The sequence below is a fragment of the Aquila chrysaetos genome, chromosome 9 (genome assembly GCF_900496995.4).
Source record: "Aquila chrysaetos chrysaetos chromosome 9, bAquChr1.4, whole genome shotgun sequence".
Lineage (NCBI taxonomy): Eukaryota > Metazoa > Chordata > Aves > Accipitriformes > Accipitridae > Aquila > Aquila chrysaetos.
In genome coordinates this window covers 14,084,976-14,103,296 of record NC_044012.1, presented here as the reverse complement: position 1 = coordinate 14,103,296, position 18,321 = coordinate 14,084,976, and the positions used below count along the sequence as shown (strand labels likewise).

General features: G+C 48.0%; 1 protein-coding gene and 1 long non-coding RNA gene across 4 annotated transcripts; one reads left to right on the top strand and one right to left on the bottom strand.

Moving 5' to 3' along the window:
* Positions 1-2,301: 2,301 nt before the first annotated feature.
* On the bottom strand, positions 2,302-9,167 carry LOC115346044. 2 transcript variants are annotated; one of them, XR_003925005.2, is made up of 3 exons: positions 8,777-9,167; positions 4,742-4,886; positions 2,302-3,794 (listed from the first exon to the last, which is right to left on the bottom strand). It is a non-coding gene; the product is annotated as an uncharacterized LOC115346044 (long non-coding RNA). The 2 variants fall into 2 exon arrangements; XR_005933257.1 differs by lacking the exon at positions 8,777-9,167 and adding an exon at positions 7,509-7,612.
* A 258-nt stretch (positions 9,168-9,425) lies between these two features.
* Positions 9,426-17,387, top strand: PLEKHF1 (pleckstrin homology and FYVE domain containing 1). 2 transcript variants are annotated; one of them, XM_030026504.2, is made up of 3 exons: positions 9,429-9,492; positions 14,406-14,480; positions 15,020-17,387. In XM_030026504.2, exon 3 carries the CDS (start codon positions 15,032-15,034, stop codon positions 15,851-15,853), a length of 822 nt encoding a protein of 273 aa, XP_029882364.1. In that variant the 5' UTR covers positions 9,429-9,492; positions 14,406-14,480; positions 15,020-15,031; the 3' UTR covers positions 15,854-17,387. The 2 variants fall into 2 exon arrangements, with proteins under 2 accessions (XP_029882363.1, XP_029882364.1); XM_030026503.1 differs by lacking the exon at positions 14,406-14,480 and having other exon boundaries at positions 9,426-9,492.
* The last annotated feature ends 934 nt before the right edge of the window (positions 17,388-18,321 follow it).

Below are 18,321 nucleotides of genomic sequence, written 5' to 3'. Positions count from 1 at the left end.
AGGATATACTCTTAAAGGAAGTCATACATGTCCCAGAACCATTAACGTAAGACTCTCTACTCCTCATCTTGTTAAATGGCCAAATAAATGCAGATATAATACCATGTTTACTCTGTGTCCTAAAGCTTAAAAATATGCGCTCAGATGAGAGAATAGGCTAGGTTTGTACTCTGCAAACCCTTCAGCACTGCTGCAGTCACTCAGAGTAAGCCGCGCATTTGATGACTGAGGCATGCCTTTGCCCACCCCAGCAGTTCACTGATGCCCAGCGTGACTGGTTGCCACACGGTAGGGCACAGTTGGTTTTACTCTCTCTGTTGAAGGCTAATAACCCCCCTGTTCTGCTTCAAAACCTTCTTGCCAAAAAAAAAACCCCCAACCCAACAGGGGGAGATGCTTTACCATGGCTGGTCCCTCAGGCCCTACTCCGGGGCAGCTCCCAGCCACTGCTCTGCAGACAGTCCAGGCTGTAGCAGTGCCAGTGGCAGCTGCTCCAAAGGCAGGGCAGGCAAGGAGGACTGCTGACCCCCCAGCAGCTCCACGCTGAGTGGTGGGACAGGGCTGTCAAGTCTGATGGCAAGTCTGCTAAACCCTGCCCCTTAGCCAACAGTGTGTGCTTGTCCTACTGCATACAGCCATCTCCATGATACATTAAGATGAAAAGAGCTTTTGTAAAATGACATACATCTGAGGGGAAGAGAAACTCTTCACTAAAGGTATTAAAGCCTATTAGTGCCTTCCTTTGTTGGCTACTTGCTCTGTGTCAGCTGTATGAGCAGCCAGTCCTAGAGAGTCAGATCAAAGCAAGATAATGGCATTCCTAATAAAGCCAGCAGAGATCTTTCAGGTGAAAGTGTTTATTGTTCAAGAACAGTCAGGTCCTTTCATGTCCTTTCCTGACCTGGCAATGTATGAAGTTACTACAGAACTGTTTCAAATACACAGACTTAATTATTCTTTTTGCCACTCTTTCAGACTGACCTCAGGCAGCAGAAGCAGGCAACTAGTTTTACTCTCATTCATTTCCTTAGTACAATGCCATAACCTCTTTATAACAAATCCTCCACCACAACACTTAACATGTCTCTAATGGGACATTAAAAATGAAGTCAGCAAAACATTCTAGCAAAGTGGTTCACCAAACAACAAAAAAAAATTATTTTTTACAAAATCTAAATATGGGACAAAGCATGCTGCCTCTATAACCCTGAATGCTGCAACCTCCTATCAGCAGTAGATATTCATATGTGGCTTCAGCTCCCACCAGTCCTTGGGGAACCATTTGATGGGGAAAAACAGAAGGGTGTGTGTAACACTGAGTGGAGCCCACAGCGGGTGAGATTGACACAAGTGTCCTCCTCTATCCAGAGCCTGTAGGTACCACAAGGTGGCTTTGGCATGTGGAACTAGAGCAATAGTTACTACTAATTTTCAGCTTTTATTTAAAAAATTGTACTTGCAAACTTATCTCCACCAATTAATTAAAGGCACCCTGAGCGACAAATCTGAAGAAAAAGTCGTATCAACCCTCTTCCCCCCCTCCATTTCCTTCAGTGCTGTGACCAAAAGCCCAATTACAGCTTTGGCTGCCAGGATTTCTGTGCAGTGTCTCTAGTACTCCCTGTATGCTTTTTGGACAATCACTTAAAAACTTGGATTTGCTTCCTTTGCCTGTAATATGTGAACAATACTCAAAGTCCTCCGGGGAGCACCACATTTGGGAATCACTTTCGGGCCACAAAAGCACTCTGTAAAGGTGTAAGGGAGCTGTGGGTTTGAATGCTGAGGCATGCCTCAACAGGAACAAAATGGACTTTCATACTCTTCCATCCGCAGTCAGGGTCCCTTGCAGAGCAGCCACAGCTGTAGCAGAGGTCCCAGTCAAACTGCAGGAGGTGGAGACATCTCAGCCATGCACCCAGTGCAGGCAGAAGTCAGCTGTGCGGCAAAACCACCAAAAGTGGCTGTACCGTGCATCTACCAGGGTTAATCTGCATTAGACTACAAAACCCACAAAGGAAACCCGGGCAGCACTTGTATAGTATGCTGGATGTATCCCAAATACATCACCTGCACTGTTTGTGCTCTCTCTGCTCAGAGAGGAATGGAAATCCCAGAAAGAAATACAGGATTCCTATTGAAGATCTGCACTGAAATGATGGCAAGCTGAGGAAATCTCCAGGAGGAAGCAGAAAAGGCCACACTGTTGATTGACTGTTGTGTCTGCAAGATGGACGAGAATTTGAACTCCTTTGTAAGGAAACCAAACATATCACTTAATAAAAACAAGGCATCCTACAATGAACCTCTCTTTCCCATATTTATTCCTCTCTAAACACAGCAGTGCACAGATTATAGGAAATGGTTTTACATTTAACTTCAACCCCAAGTGGTAGAGAAACGGATTGTATCTCACAATGTAAATTTGCATCTACCATCATTTAATGGATGTTTTATACACGCTATGTACTACTGTGTTTTTATGGAAAGGCAAAAAAATTACTTGGGAATTTGTTTTTAATTAAGCAATAAGGCTCAATGGGGTACTGCTATCATGCAATAAAACCACTCCTGGGGTGTTGTGAGGCATTTGGTCCAGATGAGTGCTTCAAATCACCCCCAGATTGTGATTAGATGATTACTCCCTGGAGTTAATATTAGATGGTTCTCTCTAGAGTTGTCTTATTGCTATTATAAAAAGTCTTCAACATGGGGAAACTAAGTAGCTTTTGTGCTTGAAGAACATGAAGTTCGCAGTTTCGACTGTTGAGTGGCTGTCTGAGCTGTGTGGGTCCCATAGATCAATTCACCTATTTAGCATGCGTGAAAGATCATCTCAGTGCATTTCTTTGACCCAAACAGTTTTACAATTAAGTGGCTTTCTTTTTTCTAGGAGATGGAAGGTTATAAAGAGCAAACAACTCCAAAATAAAGCAATCCCAAGACAAGGCACTGAGGAATTTGATTCTGAGATACGTATTACTAGCTTTATCTTTTTGTAGGGAATAATGAATCCTAATCGCTATTATGCTAATTGTATTAATGAAGGCTAATGCATGCAGTAGTGGTAAGAGATTCTCCCAAGTTGTGTGGATAAGGAGGTACACTGCCTGAGGCATTTGTGGGGGCTCCCAAGCTAATGAATTCAAACAGCCCAAAGGGTACAGAGCCAAACTGCGGTACCCTCCCCTGCCTCCCCACAACTGCTCTTCAGGGTTGAGGTTAGAGAAGAAATATTTCATTCTAAGAAAAGACAAAAAAAGAAAAAAAAAAAACCAACCAGAAAACAAAAACCAAAGCTTCCTGCATATTTCAGCATACCAGTAAGAGAGAAATCTCAGGAAAACATTAACTCTTGCAGGTCCCTTCCACTCCCAAAAAGGCAGGACAGTAGCACACGCACATGGACAATTTTCACACAGCTTGAACTGAAGTACAGAGCAGAATCCTCAACTCCTCCTTCAAATGTCCCTCAGCAGCCCACCACACACCTCCTATTACAAAAAATCCCTCTGGTTTCGCAAGCAGGCAACAATTTTTACACTTCACAAATTAAGGTGTGATCTTTCACACATCCTCTGTGCCCTAGCCTATGTCGCATCTCATACCCTGCACAGCCCAGGCAGCAATACACTCTCTAAAAGCCAATAAACCTCTTCCACCTGGTAAGAAATCCCCATGGTTCCTCCTTCAGCTCAGCACTTCTCCATTTAAAGATCCAGCATGCCAATGGATGGGGATCCCAGCCAAGCTGAGATTTGCTCTCTTTGATTTCCAGAGTATCAGCAGAACACCTTGGAAGAAAAAAAAAAAATCCACACCACCTTTCTGTTTTCCCTTATATTTGAAGGGCACAAAAGGAAACAAAGATTTCCCCCTTTTTTTTTATCTTCCCCTTTCATAGAGCTCTCTGCTCTATGCACTCGATGCATAAAACTTCCTCAGGCATTCGCAGCAGATGCCTTCCTGCACAAAAGGCATTGATGTGGGGCAAGGCACGGGTCCCTTACAAAGAGATGATTTTTCATTTCTGAGTGACACACACACTCAGCCTGGGTAGCAGTTCCAAAGGAAAGAGACCAAAGCATGTTCTTCACATAAATAGAAGCTATATCCATAGGCAAAGCAGGGTTTATGAATTAAAGTCTTTTATGTGTCTTTGACTAATCAGTCAATCATAGGTGAACACATTTACATCTTTTTAAATTAACTGATGATTATCACACTCTTGTTCCCTGTGCTTTTTCCCCACTTTAATATTTGAAATGCCTAATCTACCTAAGTTTAGTGTTTGAAATACCTAATTGTTCACCATGATTTATCTTGTGCAATAAAAGCACACTCTGAATATGAGATCACTGTTTAAACAGAATAGCAATAGTAGGAAAAGAGTTCAGATTAAGAACATGCACAGAATGGTGTTATTCTGGAAGGATGGCTGAGCCCAGAAGATGTAGTACTCTCTCACAGCATGCTGCAAAATGCTTTCAGCAGCTTTTTTAGACATCTTTTTTTTTCCACATTAATTTCATATGTTTTTCCCTTAATATTACAGCCCTCTGCACTGAATACCTGCACCTTCTCACAGTTCTGGCATTTCATACTCTCTTACCTCACCTCCTTCTCACCTTCCCCTTCCATATTTTGACTAGAACCTGATCCCATTATTGGGGAACACTACTCAGAAATAGTGGTCTGGCAGCATGCCAAACCTACCGCTTGTTTGTCAGTGCATACTTACCTGTCCTGCTCCTCTGAAGAGAACAAACTTCTGAGCTTTCCCCGTTGTATGTCCCCATACTGGGCAGTTCTTGGGTGCAACCTGGAGACTCACGGCAACCGACCCACTTGATCAATCCACTCAGAAAACAAACACAAAGCTCATGCTGTTAAGGATGAAAGAAAGCACAGGTTAGTGACACAACCTGAAAAAAATGAGACTAGGTAACCCGCATAAAAAAACCAACTCTTTTCCACTGAAACAATGCAACTCCTTCCTTGCTTGGACCTGCTCACTTTTCAGCTACAAAATGCCCTTGCTACCTTCAACCCAACAGCCTACTTGGGAGAAGACACAGAGCTGTCATGAGGCACGTGGCACTGGTGCTCCAGGAGGCAGGGAAAAGGCTGCCAGCGTGGGACAGCGGGGGTGTTTCTGCACTGCAAGGTGAACCGCGTTCACAGTCCTGGCAGCAGCAGCCTCCCACTCACCATTTCACGTGCCCAGCACCAGAGGTCCAGCATGCCCTCCTGACATCCACCACGCTCCTGCACACTCTCTGCTTGACCCCATGAGTATAAATCAGTGTATTTGGTTTGCTCATGGTTTTAAGTTTCAAGTTTTACCGTGTCTCCTGCTCACAGTATACTCCATCATGCAGAATGGTACACACTGATGACATCATACAAAGAACACCGCAGTGACAAAATACCCTGAGTATTTTACAGTTAAGAAAGGGGATATAAATAGAACTACATGCTGATCCAAAACAGAAATTAAAACTCTTACCAAGCTTTGGATCAGATCTTCTAACCACTTCTGTGATTAGAGTTACAGACCACTGTGAAGAGAACAAGCTATTAAAACTGAAATTGGCTTAGCAGGGAAACCCCTAGCATTCCTCTCTCCCACTGTATGTTTCACCACTGCTATTTATCACTGAAAATTAAGAAGGAAGAAGCAAAATACCTTACGCCTTCTCAGCACTGAGATCCACAGACAACTGCCAAAGCTTAACACAAACACCAGCATACAGCCTAAAGATAACATGGATTTCAAACCCTTGCTCGTAGTGCTGACAACCACACGTGTGTTTTTTACTGGGGAGAATACATCCTCTTCCTTATTCTTCCTAGAACCCAGAGCAAATATTTATTATGTATTTATACACAGCATTTAAACTTAGCCTCTGCTGTTTACCTTCTTGGTCATTATTGGTGTTCAGGACTTCAGTTTCAACTCTACCTAAAGGCCACGCACAGCACTGCACATATGTGACTAGGAGACCAGAGCTGAAGGTCTGAACAGGGAAGGCAAGGCACAGCAAACACAAAGGCTCTTACAATGCAAACTTTCAACTTTAGAATCTGCAAGCATGAGCGGTTTTCTGCTCCTTGCACGACAGCTTTTGTAACAATCACTGAGATTTCTGAGCTGGGACACGACCCTGTGGTGAGGCACACGGGGCCGTGAGTCAGGAGCTCTGGGGGATGTTCCTCAGCCCCCCAAGTGACTCACTCTCGGCCAGAGCCTGTTCCTGCTGAAAACAATAGCAAATAACCCACTATTCCTATTTCAGTGATCAAGCTGCGTATCACCACATGTAACTCTCCAAGTTCCAGTTTTACTCTCTGTGAGGAGGGTACAAACCCTCACACGGTTATTAGAATTTATGCTGCACTTCAAGATTCTTAGAATAAAGTGCTGCACACATGCAAAGGACAGCAATGCCATTGTAAAAACAAAAGCACATTGATTGCATATTGGTTCCTTATGCAAAAGGCAGAGAAGCAAGAAGGTCACAAGGTTGCTTTCAGGAATATTTTCATCACTCTGACAATTGTTTTGCAGCCAGGCTCCCAGGAACAACTCAAGAAGTGGGTAACTTCCCACACATGAGCTGAGAGAAGCCCTGAGGATGCAACAACCCCCTGAAGCGGGTTTGTCCGGCAGTGGTTTCAAGGCGTGTGGACTAGTAGTATTTTGGAACACGACATTCTGAAGTTTCAGTCTGTACTGACAGAGCCGAGCAGAGCTCCAATTTCTGCATCGTCAGACTTGGAAGCACCTCATTTTTAAAGCACACAAATGATGCTGGTAAAGCTTCAGAGACACAAATCAATCATGGCAATTCATACATTTCTAAAACAGGCTGATGAGCTGAATCCACCGGGTGCCAGATCAAACAAACATTCATCCCTCCATGCATACCGCACTCTCACAGAGCATAGGACAGAGGTTATTCATGCTTACAAGTAACCTGTACAATAAGTGAATAAGTCAACGTGCGTTCATTAAGTAACAGGCGTGTTCCAAGCTCAGTTCAGTAAAATCTCCATAGCTAAGAGCTGCTTTGTCCACTGATGAAATGCCCCATGTAGTCTATTAGTTAAAATCACCATCTATCCTATGATCGCGATGGGTTCCTAACGTCCCAAACTGAATCTCAATATTGAGTTTTATTCAAAATAATTTTATCAAATGTCTGGGTTTTTTTTAAACATGCACTAAACATACACTGAGCTCAGAATTTAACAGATGTTTTTGTTACTATTATAATCTGATCTTTTCCTGCAGGCTGTTGTAGTAATTTTGCCACTAGAAGATAATAAAAAGCCATTTTCTCCCCTGCAGAGCTTACCTTTGGCTGACTCAGCTGAGCAGCTGCAGTTTCCTTTACTTGCTTTGAAATTATTGCATCCCAGTTGGGCAAGATACTTCTGCTACTGAGAAACAAGTGGTTTTGGAGAAAATGCCAGAGGCAATAGATCAAATAAAGTCTCTTTACCTTGCTCCAGTTGCATTAAAAGCTGGTAATTTGGGCTGCAGCTTTTTCAAGTGGTCCCACAAATGTTTTGCTTTTACAGTCAGGAAAAAAGAGCTCCTAAGCCTGCCTATCAAATAGCTCTTAAGATTACTGGTTAACTCTGAGTTTGTATCTCAATAAGGCATTCAAACATGGATGTAACAGCTTCCAAAACAAACAAAATACCAACAGAAAGTCAGCTCTCAAGTGCGACTGCTTAATACTGACTGCATGCCCAGCACGTACGTCGAGGCTTCCCTTGCCTCGTGCAGCAGTTGCCTGAGCACACCTCCACTTCTGACTGAAGAGGGAGAAAGTAGAAACAACCTTCAAATCCCAGGCTGTTTGGCTAACCCAGTGCTACATTTGGCCGACATGTAATGATTATTGCCCAGGTGAGCATATTGAGAAACAACAACAAAAATAAAACAAAGTACTACATCTCAGTGATAAAGACTATGGTTAGGGTAACATGAGAGGAAATTCAGAATAATTTTAGCTTGTAGGGAAAAAAACAGTTTAAGAGTAATAATCTATGGCTGGTTAGATCTGAATTATTCTGACAGCTGAGACAAACTCTGACATATTTAGTTCAGTGCTTTGTATATTTACAGTTAGCTTTATCTAAAAAAAGCATTTTGTGGAGGATCAATTTCTAAGCTGGGCAGATCTCCCCAGACCTAGAAGACTGCTCGCAAGGCAGCCAGGATGGAGGCGGCTGGTGTCCAGGCTCAACACAAAACAGCTCCCAGTTGTGACAACTGGTCTGCAAAGGCTCTGCCCCTCCTTCCACCGACAGACGACTCAGTCCTGCTCTCACACAAGGACAGAAAAGACCCCACACTAAGGCCCTAGCAATAACCTGAAAATCACTGTTCAGTCCAGCAGCCTGCCCCCTGCAGTGAGCTCTCTTCTCCCAGGTTTTCAGAAGTCTGTTGACGGCCCAATGGACCTCTCTGTAACCCTCCCTCATACACTGCCAGGGAGCCACCTACTGCAATTAACTTAGTCCATGTCCTCGTTCGCCTGCTCATCTGACACAAACATAGAGCATGAAGAAATCAGGTCTCGTGGAAACTCTTGTGACTGCCCAAGCACTTTAGCTCTAAAGCGCATCACGAGCTTCCCAGCCCACATTATTATTACCAAAGAAAACGAAAACCTGGGAAAAAAAAACATTTCTAATACCTTGACAGGTCCATCAGTTCCCATTAAAAATAGAAAAGCTATTACAGAAAGTGAGCAAGCACCTGAATTATAGATCAGCGCAGGCCCGGGCAGCTGGGGACTGTTTTACAGCGCCAGGCAAGTGCCAGAGCTCGGCTCTCCCACGCCTCTGGCCCGGGACACCCGCCGAGGAACGCCCACGGCCTCTGCTCACCCGTCCCACCACCCTCACGCCAGCGACACGCAGGAGGGGCGCTCGGCGGCCCGCGGCAAAGCAGCCACCGGGGAGACACGGCCACAGCAAGGGACGCCCCGGGAGTATCCCCGGGGGGCACCAGCCCCAGCGCTGACGGGGCGCCGCCTGAGGAGAGGCGGCAGGAAAGGCCCAAAGGCGCCTGAAGGGCCGCAGGGCCCGCGCCAGCCCGCTCACAGCCGCTGAGGGCCGCGGGCGCCACGAGGCAGCCCCGGCGAACGGCGAACGGCGAACGGCGCTGCGAACGACGCTACCCACGGCGCGCCGCGCCGCGCCGCCCCGCGGCGGGGAGGCCGCACTCCGGCGCCCCCTGGCGGCGCCCCGCCCCACCCTCCGCCGCCTGCCCCGCTCCGCCATTGGCCGCCGTCCAGCGAGGGGGTGCGGCCCCCCCGCGGCGCGCTGAGCCCCAGCGGCGCCCATTGGCCGTCGGGCGCGGGGGTGGGCGGGGCCGCGGGAGCGCAGCTCGGGCCGGCGGCGGAGCGGAGCCGCCTGGCGCGGGGCGGCCGAGGAGCGCTCGCCGGAGGCGGCCGAGGCCCTTCGGCGGAGGTACGGGGACGAGCGGGGCTGCGGGGAGGCTCGGCGCGGCGCGGCGGCTGGGCGGGCAGCTCGTGCGGAGGGGGAGAGTTTTGGAAGAGTCGAGGGTTTCCGCCGCCGGGCCGGCGCGGCGGGAGGGGAGCGATCTGGCGGCTGCGCTCCGCCCGCCGTAGGAGAGAGGGGTGGGGGAGGCCGTGCTCGCCGCCGGGAGGGCTCGGCCCTGCGGGGCCCGCGGCGTGCTCGGCCCGCCTGGGACCTGCGCCCGCCCGCGGGTCTCCCTGCTCGCGGGGGAGCCGGTCGGCACCGAATCGCCCCCCGCCGCTCTGCAGCACCCTGATGTCTGTGCATGGCTTAAGTGCCGGTTAGAGTGACGATTTGGGGTTTTTTTAGAAGGCACTCTTAAGTTACCGAGTTTGATGCTGTACCAAAGCCACAGAAGTTGATCCCGCTGCCGAACTGTAAGAGGAATCCCCCAGCTTTGGCCGTGCATCTCTTCTAAAAGGCACGGGCGCTTTCAGGCGTTGGGAGAGACACAGAATTAACCTCTTCCCTTGGTGATTACCCACCCTCACCAACAAGCCTGTGTACGTCATTTGTCACGAGCCCTTGTCCAGCCTGAGCGTGTAACCACTCAGGATGGCCTGACCAAATGCTGTTACTTTAGTCCTGTCGCCTCCAGCCCCAACGCCCAAGAGTTCCTTATGGAGGTCTCTTCCTTATGGCTGCTCACCAGGTTGATGCTGATGAGCGGCAGAGTGGGGAGCAGGAGGTGCCTGCGGAGTACCACCTTGATGCACTGCCTGAGGACGTGTGTGCGTGGACGGAGAGGAGGGGGGTGAGGCTCTTCTTTAGTTTCAGGTTTTCCTTCCTTCTGTACAAAGCTGCTTGGACGCCTCTGAGCCTGGGTGACACATGCAAGAGCCACAACTGAGCTTGGGCTACCAGCTGCCGGTTTTGGTAGCATCAGGCTGAGCTCCTCAAAAGCCACCACTCACCTGTCCCCTTGTTGTGGCCCTACATGCCACAAGTCCTGGGCATGCTGAGCAACAGTGGCAAGAAGCTCAGTAGCTCGGTTAGTCCAAATCCCACCGGGACTGGTGGCATTTTTCAATCAAAGGCCTAACATGACAGTCAGTCCCAAAGCGTACATGTACTGAGCTGGGTTCCTCATGAGCATGGCTGGAAGGGGCTTGCCAGAGCCTGCCCCTCTTGCCCCCAGTGGCCCAGCAGTTACAGCATGCTGGGAAAGAGGGAGAGGCAAGTTGAGATCCCCTCTGGGAGGAAAAGGAGAGGAACTGTTTTTCTTGCTCTAAATGCCTGCTCAGGCTAAAACGTGGCTGCATCTTGCTTACTGTGCTTGGTGAGGAAGAGCTTACGCCAGCCATAACTCCAGGAGAGACTTCTCAGCTGAGCAAAGCAGAAAGCAAGTAAGGGCGAGCTGCAGAGAGAGATGAGGCTCAGGGCATTTTCTGCTGGCAGACCTCAACAGTCAGATCTCAGTGTGCCGATACTCATGGACCATTCCTTGCATGTGGTATGCAATGGATACCAAGACTGTCTGTTCTGTTTGACAGCAAGAATGGAAGAATCAGGTAGAACAGCTCACTACATTGCTATGCCTAAGCCTTAGATCCATACAGACTTGAAAAACATACCCCGGACTCGCTGACCCAAGAGCTTAAGTTGAAATGCTTTGCCTGGCATGCATCAACATGGCTGTTTATAATCACAAGTGAACAAGTGCTTATTGTTAAAAGATGTGGCTTGCTTACCTCTGGAGTGGAGTGCCAAATAGTATTTTTTTTCCTTTGAATATCAGTCGTAGTCACTGAGTTATATATTCACTGCATAATATTTGATCACACGCAGAACCAACAGATCTTGATGAAAAAAACAACCCCAAACTTTGCCATGCCAAAAACTCCCATGAAGAGTATCACGCCACTAAAGTACATCTTCCCACCCTCATTTCAACTGTGTAAGCTTCTGCAGCACGTGGCACACGTGCATACGTTTCACTTGGTAATAAGCACTGTGACCCTGCTGACCCAACAGGACAAACTTGAACAAACAGGAAAAAAATATTTACCAAAATGAATAAAATAATTAGAATTTATATCCTCATTTTTATATCTCATCACTGTTGTTCCAAAGGGCGGGGCTCTCACCTCCCAGTAAAGGAGACTTTACCAAATTCACATATCTTTACCAAATTCACATAGTACTTCCATTCCAAAGCCAAACTGAATATTATTTGCAGTGAGTCACAATATTAACATGAAATCAGTTTGTATGCGGTTATTCAAGCTGAGCGCTATCTAGAACTCGGGGCAGGACTGATCTTGCATGTGGTGCGATGAGGCAAGTCACCCGCTGCAGATTGATGTTTTTCCCCCCTTAATGGGAAAGGGAGCTCATAGAGGGATAGAGTTAGTTGTCCAAGTCTAAAGATGGGCGATGTGCATCCCAGCCCTTCTGCTTTTTTACTGCTTAGTACGTGTTTGTGCTGTTCTCTGGCCATTTATGCCTGACGGGAGAGAGATGGAAGAAAAACGCTCTGCTTTTGGTTCTCCGGGAAAACTCCTTCAGGAAATAACCCTGGGCTAGAGCAGCAGCTGACACTTTTAGTCTTAGCAGGGAAGATTTTCCCAGAACAGAGTTAGCTTTTCTTTGGTTAACTCGTGGCATTTTAACTGGGTAACAAACCAGAGGGTGGAGGAATAAGGACATACCCTGCAGGTGGAAGTGTGATAGGTAATAAGAGCTCACTTTCATTTCTTTTACGTTGCAGGATTGTGTCCGTCCCCCGTACAGCCCCTTCTCCCTTTGCTCCATGCAGCAAGTCCAAGTGCTTTCTGGCCTATGCAGGTGCCCAGATCAATGCAACAGCTAAAGCTTTCACAGCAGCAGGGCTTGCACTCCTCTTTGAAAATGAGCTTATGTTTCCTGGCTCTTTGCAGGCACCGTCTTTATATCTGACAAAACGTTTTCATCTCCACTGGGATCTGGTACATGGAGATCCCTAGAAATTACGAGTAGTGTCAGGTACCATATTTGCTTGAGAGGTTGGACCATGCTTCTAAAATACATAAAATAAAAGTAAAGGAAGGAGGCTAAGAGCTGGGGCTCCATAACCCAGACACGTGAGGAAGCAAGACTGGTGGGAGCAGGATTAACTGCTTTGGTTTATCCCACTTGGCGTTGCTGGTGCCAAAAATTCTTGACAGTATTTTGTTGCATTCGCAGTCTTTCCACACCAAACTTCCCAAGCTGTAATTTCAGTTTTTCTTTTTCCTTTATTATTTTGTGTGTTCATCATGCTGTTTCACTCAAAAGCTCCTCATCCACGGAGTTGTTTGTAGGAAACCCTGAGAGACCACATCCCAGGATAGGTGAGACTCTGGGTATTCATAGTTAGGGAGTTTGGTGTTCAGTTGTGGACGATAGTTTGCCCTGCTTGTTTGTTCTTCAGCCTAATTTGTGTATTTAAGAGGGAGAGAAAAAAACCACATGCTGCATTGTTGTAATTCAGAATAGATTGGAATGTATGTCCTGCAGCAGAGCAGCTCCCTTCCGTGTGCAGGCCCCCTTGGGCTGACAGATCAGGGAGGGGAACGGAGACTTTCTCCTCTCCTGGCGGCAAGCAATAAATCCCTTCGCACAGCTTCGCGCGTCCGTACTGAAGTGGCGGGTCGGTTGGGGCATGACCTCGGCCACGGCTGATGGTGTCAGGCCCCTGGGTTCCCGCCGTCTGGCTGCAGCACGGCCCCCGGCCGGAGCATTGCGGTCAATTGTAAATCGCCCTCCACGCTGAAGCACACACACGTGAGTGGATGTGCTTACCGCTGTCCAACTCCATCAAGTCCATTCCGGTGCTCCGAGGCCCTGAAGATACGCATCCTTCCAGAAGGAAGCTGGAGGCCTTGGAACCCTCCCTCCGGTCTGAGGGAGGCTGCCGAGAAGCCGGCTGTTCAGGAGCACTGGCCACTCAACACTTCTCTGTGAAAGCTATTTCTGCAGGGTAGGTCACTTCAGTTAGGTCTTCCCGGGGCTAAACCTGCATCTTAGCTTTGTGCCTTTGTACCCTGGCCTGCTCTAGAGAAGAAAATTCTGGCAGCTGAGAAGAATTGACCAGTCTGGCAGATAGCTCAGGTGAGAGGTAAACGGCACGTAGCAGCCTTGAGCAGCGGCTCTGTGGTTTCCCTTCTAGCATACCGAAGGGCTGATCTGGGGTGAAGGGCAAGGGCAGAATGTGAATCGTCATCGTCCCAAACACACAGGACCAGGCGTGCTGTCCTCCTCCTCCTCCCTTTCCCCTCCAGCCTCCATGGCTACAGGGACTCTGGACAAGGAAAATGGGGAAAACGGTGGAGGGCAGCTCTGCATTAGCCATTCGATGAACTGCTGACAGCAAGCAGGGCGACACACATCCCTGTGATCTCGGAGCTGCCTCGTGATGGCTGAGCTACCTCGCTGGAGGAGGAAATGACTCACGTTCCCGTGGCCGGCCAGCCTTGGGGCAGCACCCCAGTGCAGGAGGGGCTAGGTGCAACGAAAAATCGAACTTGGAGCACGGAGCGCTTTCCTTACTGAAAACTACCAATAGCAAACGTTTGCTTTTGCTTCAGAGTTACCCTTATCTAGGTTTTCCTATTTAAAAAAAAACACCCAACAGACTATCGAAACCCCAGATTGTATGAGGAGAGCACGGAGCTGGGGGGAGGGATGAGCGTGCTGCCTTCCACTTCCCCTTCAGCAGAGGTCAGACTATTTTCAGAATGATGTGGCTTGTAACTGGAAGCACTGGCAGCCCCGGCTTAACTGCGGTAATGGAGGAAGCGCTTGGTTTGTGTGGGTTTATTCACGTAGCGGGTGCTTTTTTTCTTTTTTTTTTTTTTTTTTTTTTACCCCTTTTTGTCACACAGCGAGGACCAGCGGGAACAAGTGATACCGTGCTATTTTGTCCCTGCCTCAGCTGTGGCCCAAAATGGCATTGTGAGGTGTGTGTGTCTGTAACTAATCCTCGAGAAAGCAGGTGTGCAGTCAGAAGCGGGAGACTTGCTCCCAAGACCACAGATATCCTCCCTGAGCCTGTGTCCAGCCCAGCATCAGTTAGCCCCCAGCATCAAGAGGGATAGAAAGGGACAGGGCCTGGTACCCTTCAGCTGTCACAGTATGGTTACTCCTGAGCAAGTACTTACACCTGCCTAAGAGCAGGTTCAGTCTAACTGGCTTCCTTTACTATGGGCACACAGTTATACTGGTAAAAAGCACAGCTGTAATGGAAGAGCTGGCTCTGCCTTCAGGGGCTTCCATTGCTGCAAACCGAACTATCCCAGTATAGACCGGGCTGTTACAAAGTGGGGTCAGAAAGTTTGAAAATATAATTTTAAAAAGTAACAAACTAAAGTGAGGAGTGGTAAGGAGATTACTCCTAACTTTAGGTCGCATTAGGAGCATCTCACCTGTGCTACTCAGCCTCACCCCAGTGCAGATGTTTGCAGCTTCACCACTTCCTTCTTTATTTTCCTCTCTTCAGAGCGAGCTGGAGATGGTGGACCACCTTGCAAACACTGAGATCAACAGTCAGCGCATTGCTGCTGTGGAAAACTGCTTTGGGGCTTCCGGACAGCCCTTAGCCGTGCCGGGAAGGGTCCTTCTAGGAGAAGGGATTTTAACCAAAGAATGCCGCAAGAAACCGAAGCCTCGCATATTCTTCCTTTTCAACGACATCCTTGTCTACGGCAGCATAGTCATCAACAAAAGGAAGTACAATTCCCAGCACATCATTCCCCTTGAAGATGTCACTTTGGAGACGCTGCCAGACACCTTGCAGATGAAGAACCGCTGGATGATTAAAACCTCCAAGAAGTCCTTTGTGGTTTCCGCGGCCTCCCTCACAGAGAGGAAGGAGTGGATCAGCCATCTGGAAGAGTGCATCAGGCACCTGCTGTCGAAGACGGGCCGGCAGCCCTCCACGGAGCATGCAGCCCCCTGGATCCCCGACAAGGCGACGGACATCTGCATGCGCTGCACGCAGACCAAGTTCTCCACGCTCACCCGAAGGCACCACTGCCGCAAGTGCGGCTTTGTCGTCTGTGCAGACTGCTCCAGGCAGAGGTTCCTGATGCCCCGACTGTCCCCCAAGCCCCTGAGGGTGTGCAACCTGTGCTACAGGCAGCTGCTGGCAGAAAAGAAGGAGGAGGCGGAGGCAGATCGCAGGCAGCTGGAGCCGATCCGCTCTGCCATCCTGGGCTACGAACCCTCCAGTGGCGATGACAGCGACAAGTCTGACGACGACAAAGCTGACCAGTGGCCAGCAGACACAGCGTTTTATACCTCAGAAGTATCTTGGTCATCTTTCCATAGCTGACCTCCTTGGGAGTCGGTGGCATTTAGACATTAGGAAGCCAACTTCTGGCCTCCAATGCCTGTCCTTCTTGATGTTTTCTCTGGAGGCCGTGCCTAGGAAGGTGGATCTTGGCCCAGGTGTGTGGTGTCTGCTTGGGGAGCGGAGATGGGCTTACCCCTCTGAGAACGCGTCTCATACAACGCGAGCGCAGAGAGCAACAGCTCAGTGAAGAGCACGGACTGGGGCAGAGACCTGCGGATCAGCCTTGGCCAAATGAGCTCACCCTTCAGTGCCTTAGTCTTTCCATCTGCAAAAACAGAGCAATACGAACTTCTTTTCTAATGCTTTGAGATGGGCTCTTGGGAGAACAAGGAGCAAGAAATCCTGGAGTTAAACGTGCTTGCCTGCTAGCAGCGCATTCCTCTGTCACGGCGAGAGGCACTCTGGATGCTGTTTTCCATGAGCATGGCATCTACGTCAGAGATTGTCATTGCAAGCGTGCCAGCCTGGGGGGACGGCCGCTCATCCCTGCATGGTAAAGTCGGCACAGGCTTCCCTTTCTGCACCCAGGTCTCTCAACTTTGGAAACACTAAGGGAATGGTGCTCGGAATGCAAGTTGCTCGTACGAGGCTCGGTGTGAGCAGCCTTAGCAAAGCACTGGAGCATCCAGCGCTCTCGCGTGGAAAGAGGCCATTTTGGTGGTACTGGGCCGGGAGGGAGGAAGGAGAGGGGAACGCGACAGGTAAAGTTATACAGAGGAGTGAGATGAGAAGGGAGAGACTTACTGCAGTTGACTCAACTAAGTGCAGAGCCCCAGATCTCAAAAATAGGCCATTCCACCAGATTACCAGCAACTTGATGAACTCGAGCCTATCAGGTAAAAGGATAGCCCAGGGAAGACTCGTTAAAAGTCTTGAAAAATCCAGGAAAATGCTCCAAATTAAGATCCTGTGAAGTACAGCACTTCCACTTCCCTCCTGAGCAGGAGCCCAAGGCATTGAATGCTCACTTGTGGGCTCACCTCACGTCTATCAGTCTCATGAGTCCAAAGTTAAGGTCCTTTATGTACCTCCAGGACTGGAGCCCAAGGCTTTACAGTTAATTTGAGATCAACTTTGAAGTTCAAACTAAGTTAGAAATAAACCATGTTTATTCAAATATTCTATCATAATGTAGCGTGGGAGTAAATATACTGAAAATCAGACAACAGCAATTGTTTTGCAGCAGACATTTCTACAAACTCTGTTACTACTTTTAGTATATTTTTGTATTGTGTATTTTATGCTCTGGAAAAGGAACATGGCTGGGAGTACACTGCCAATGTTATACACTGTTTCCTTACCGTGACCTGTTCCAAACAGTGCATTGCCTGCCAGATGGCCAGACTTAGCGTTTTTTTAAATTTCAGTTCAAAGTAATCATTCTTAACTGTCTTTTGTAAACTGCCACAGTTCCAATGAATTTGTATTACTTGACTGTGTGTGAATAAAGATATGGCCAACAGGAAGAAGCCAGGAAAATATGACAATAAAGCATGTTGTTATTTAACAAGAATCTTAAACGAGAGCTGGGATTCAGGCCTGGCCAGCCAGCGTGAGTTCTGTCTCCTCAGCCGTGCGGTGAATGCTCTGGGGTTCTATTTACTGCTTGAAGGTAAGCGCGGGTGAAAAAAAATGGCCAAATCTGATGCTTCCTTTCTATTTATACCATGTTATCATCTGACCGAGTTTTCCCAAGTCTTTGGCAATCCCCTGCGGTAGTCTGTATTAATTGAAACGGTATTTTTCCGGTGGGGACACAGCTTAGAGTGGGTCAACAAACCTTATGACCTAAGCAGATGTTTGGGGGTTTTAAAGCAATAAGTACACCAAGTTCTGTTTTTTCCATCCTTCTCCAAGCTTAGTTCATAACTCTGTGCAGCAGTGATTGTTTTTATAATGCCTCCCACCCACCAGAAGGGTGTACATGCTATGCAAACACAAAATGACCTTAAAAATAAACAGCCATTAGAACGGTTCACAAGCCAAAAATAGCCCAGCCGCTGAATCTGCATCCATAGCTGGCGTTTCAGTTCCCTGCTCCTGAGGTGAAACTCCCAATTTCTTCCTAGTAACTGGCTCCAGAAATGTATTCCAGTTTTGAACCTACTCCTTAGTTCTCTTAGAGATCAGCTTTTCTTTATCTTAGTGTCTAAAGGTCTTACTATTATCAGCCCTGAAAGAGTTATGAACTGTTTTTATCCACTAATGAAGGACAGACATGCCTCTAGCAAATGCCTTCTTGTTGAGAAAGAGCTTTTCTTGATCACAGCAGGAAAAAAAAAAACCCACAAAAAAACAAACTCCACCAAAAACAACCCAGCCCCTTTCTTTGGTGCATGCTGTAGTTGGTGGCCTTTCTGGAAACGTACACACCTTCCAGCAACTGCTGCATCCCCGTTCTTTACAGGAGGTGGGTATGGAGAAGAGTCAACGGTGGAAAAGCTGCA

Excerpts from the sequence above, each read along its gene's own strand:
- PLEKHF1 (XM_030026503.1), top strand. The coding sequence starts at position 15,032 with ATGGTGGACCACCTTGCAAACACTGAGATCAACAGTCAGCGCATTGCT.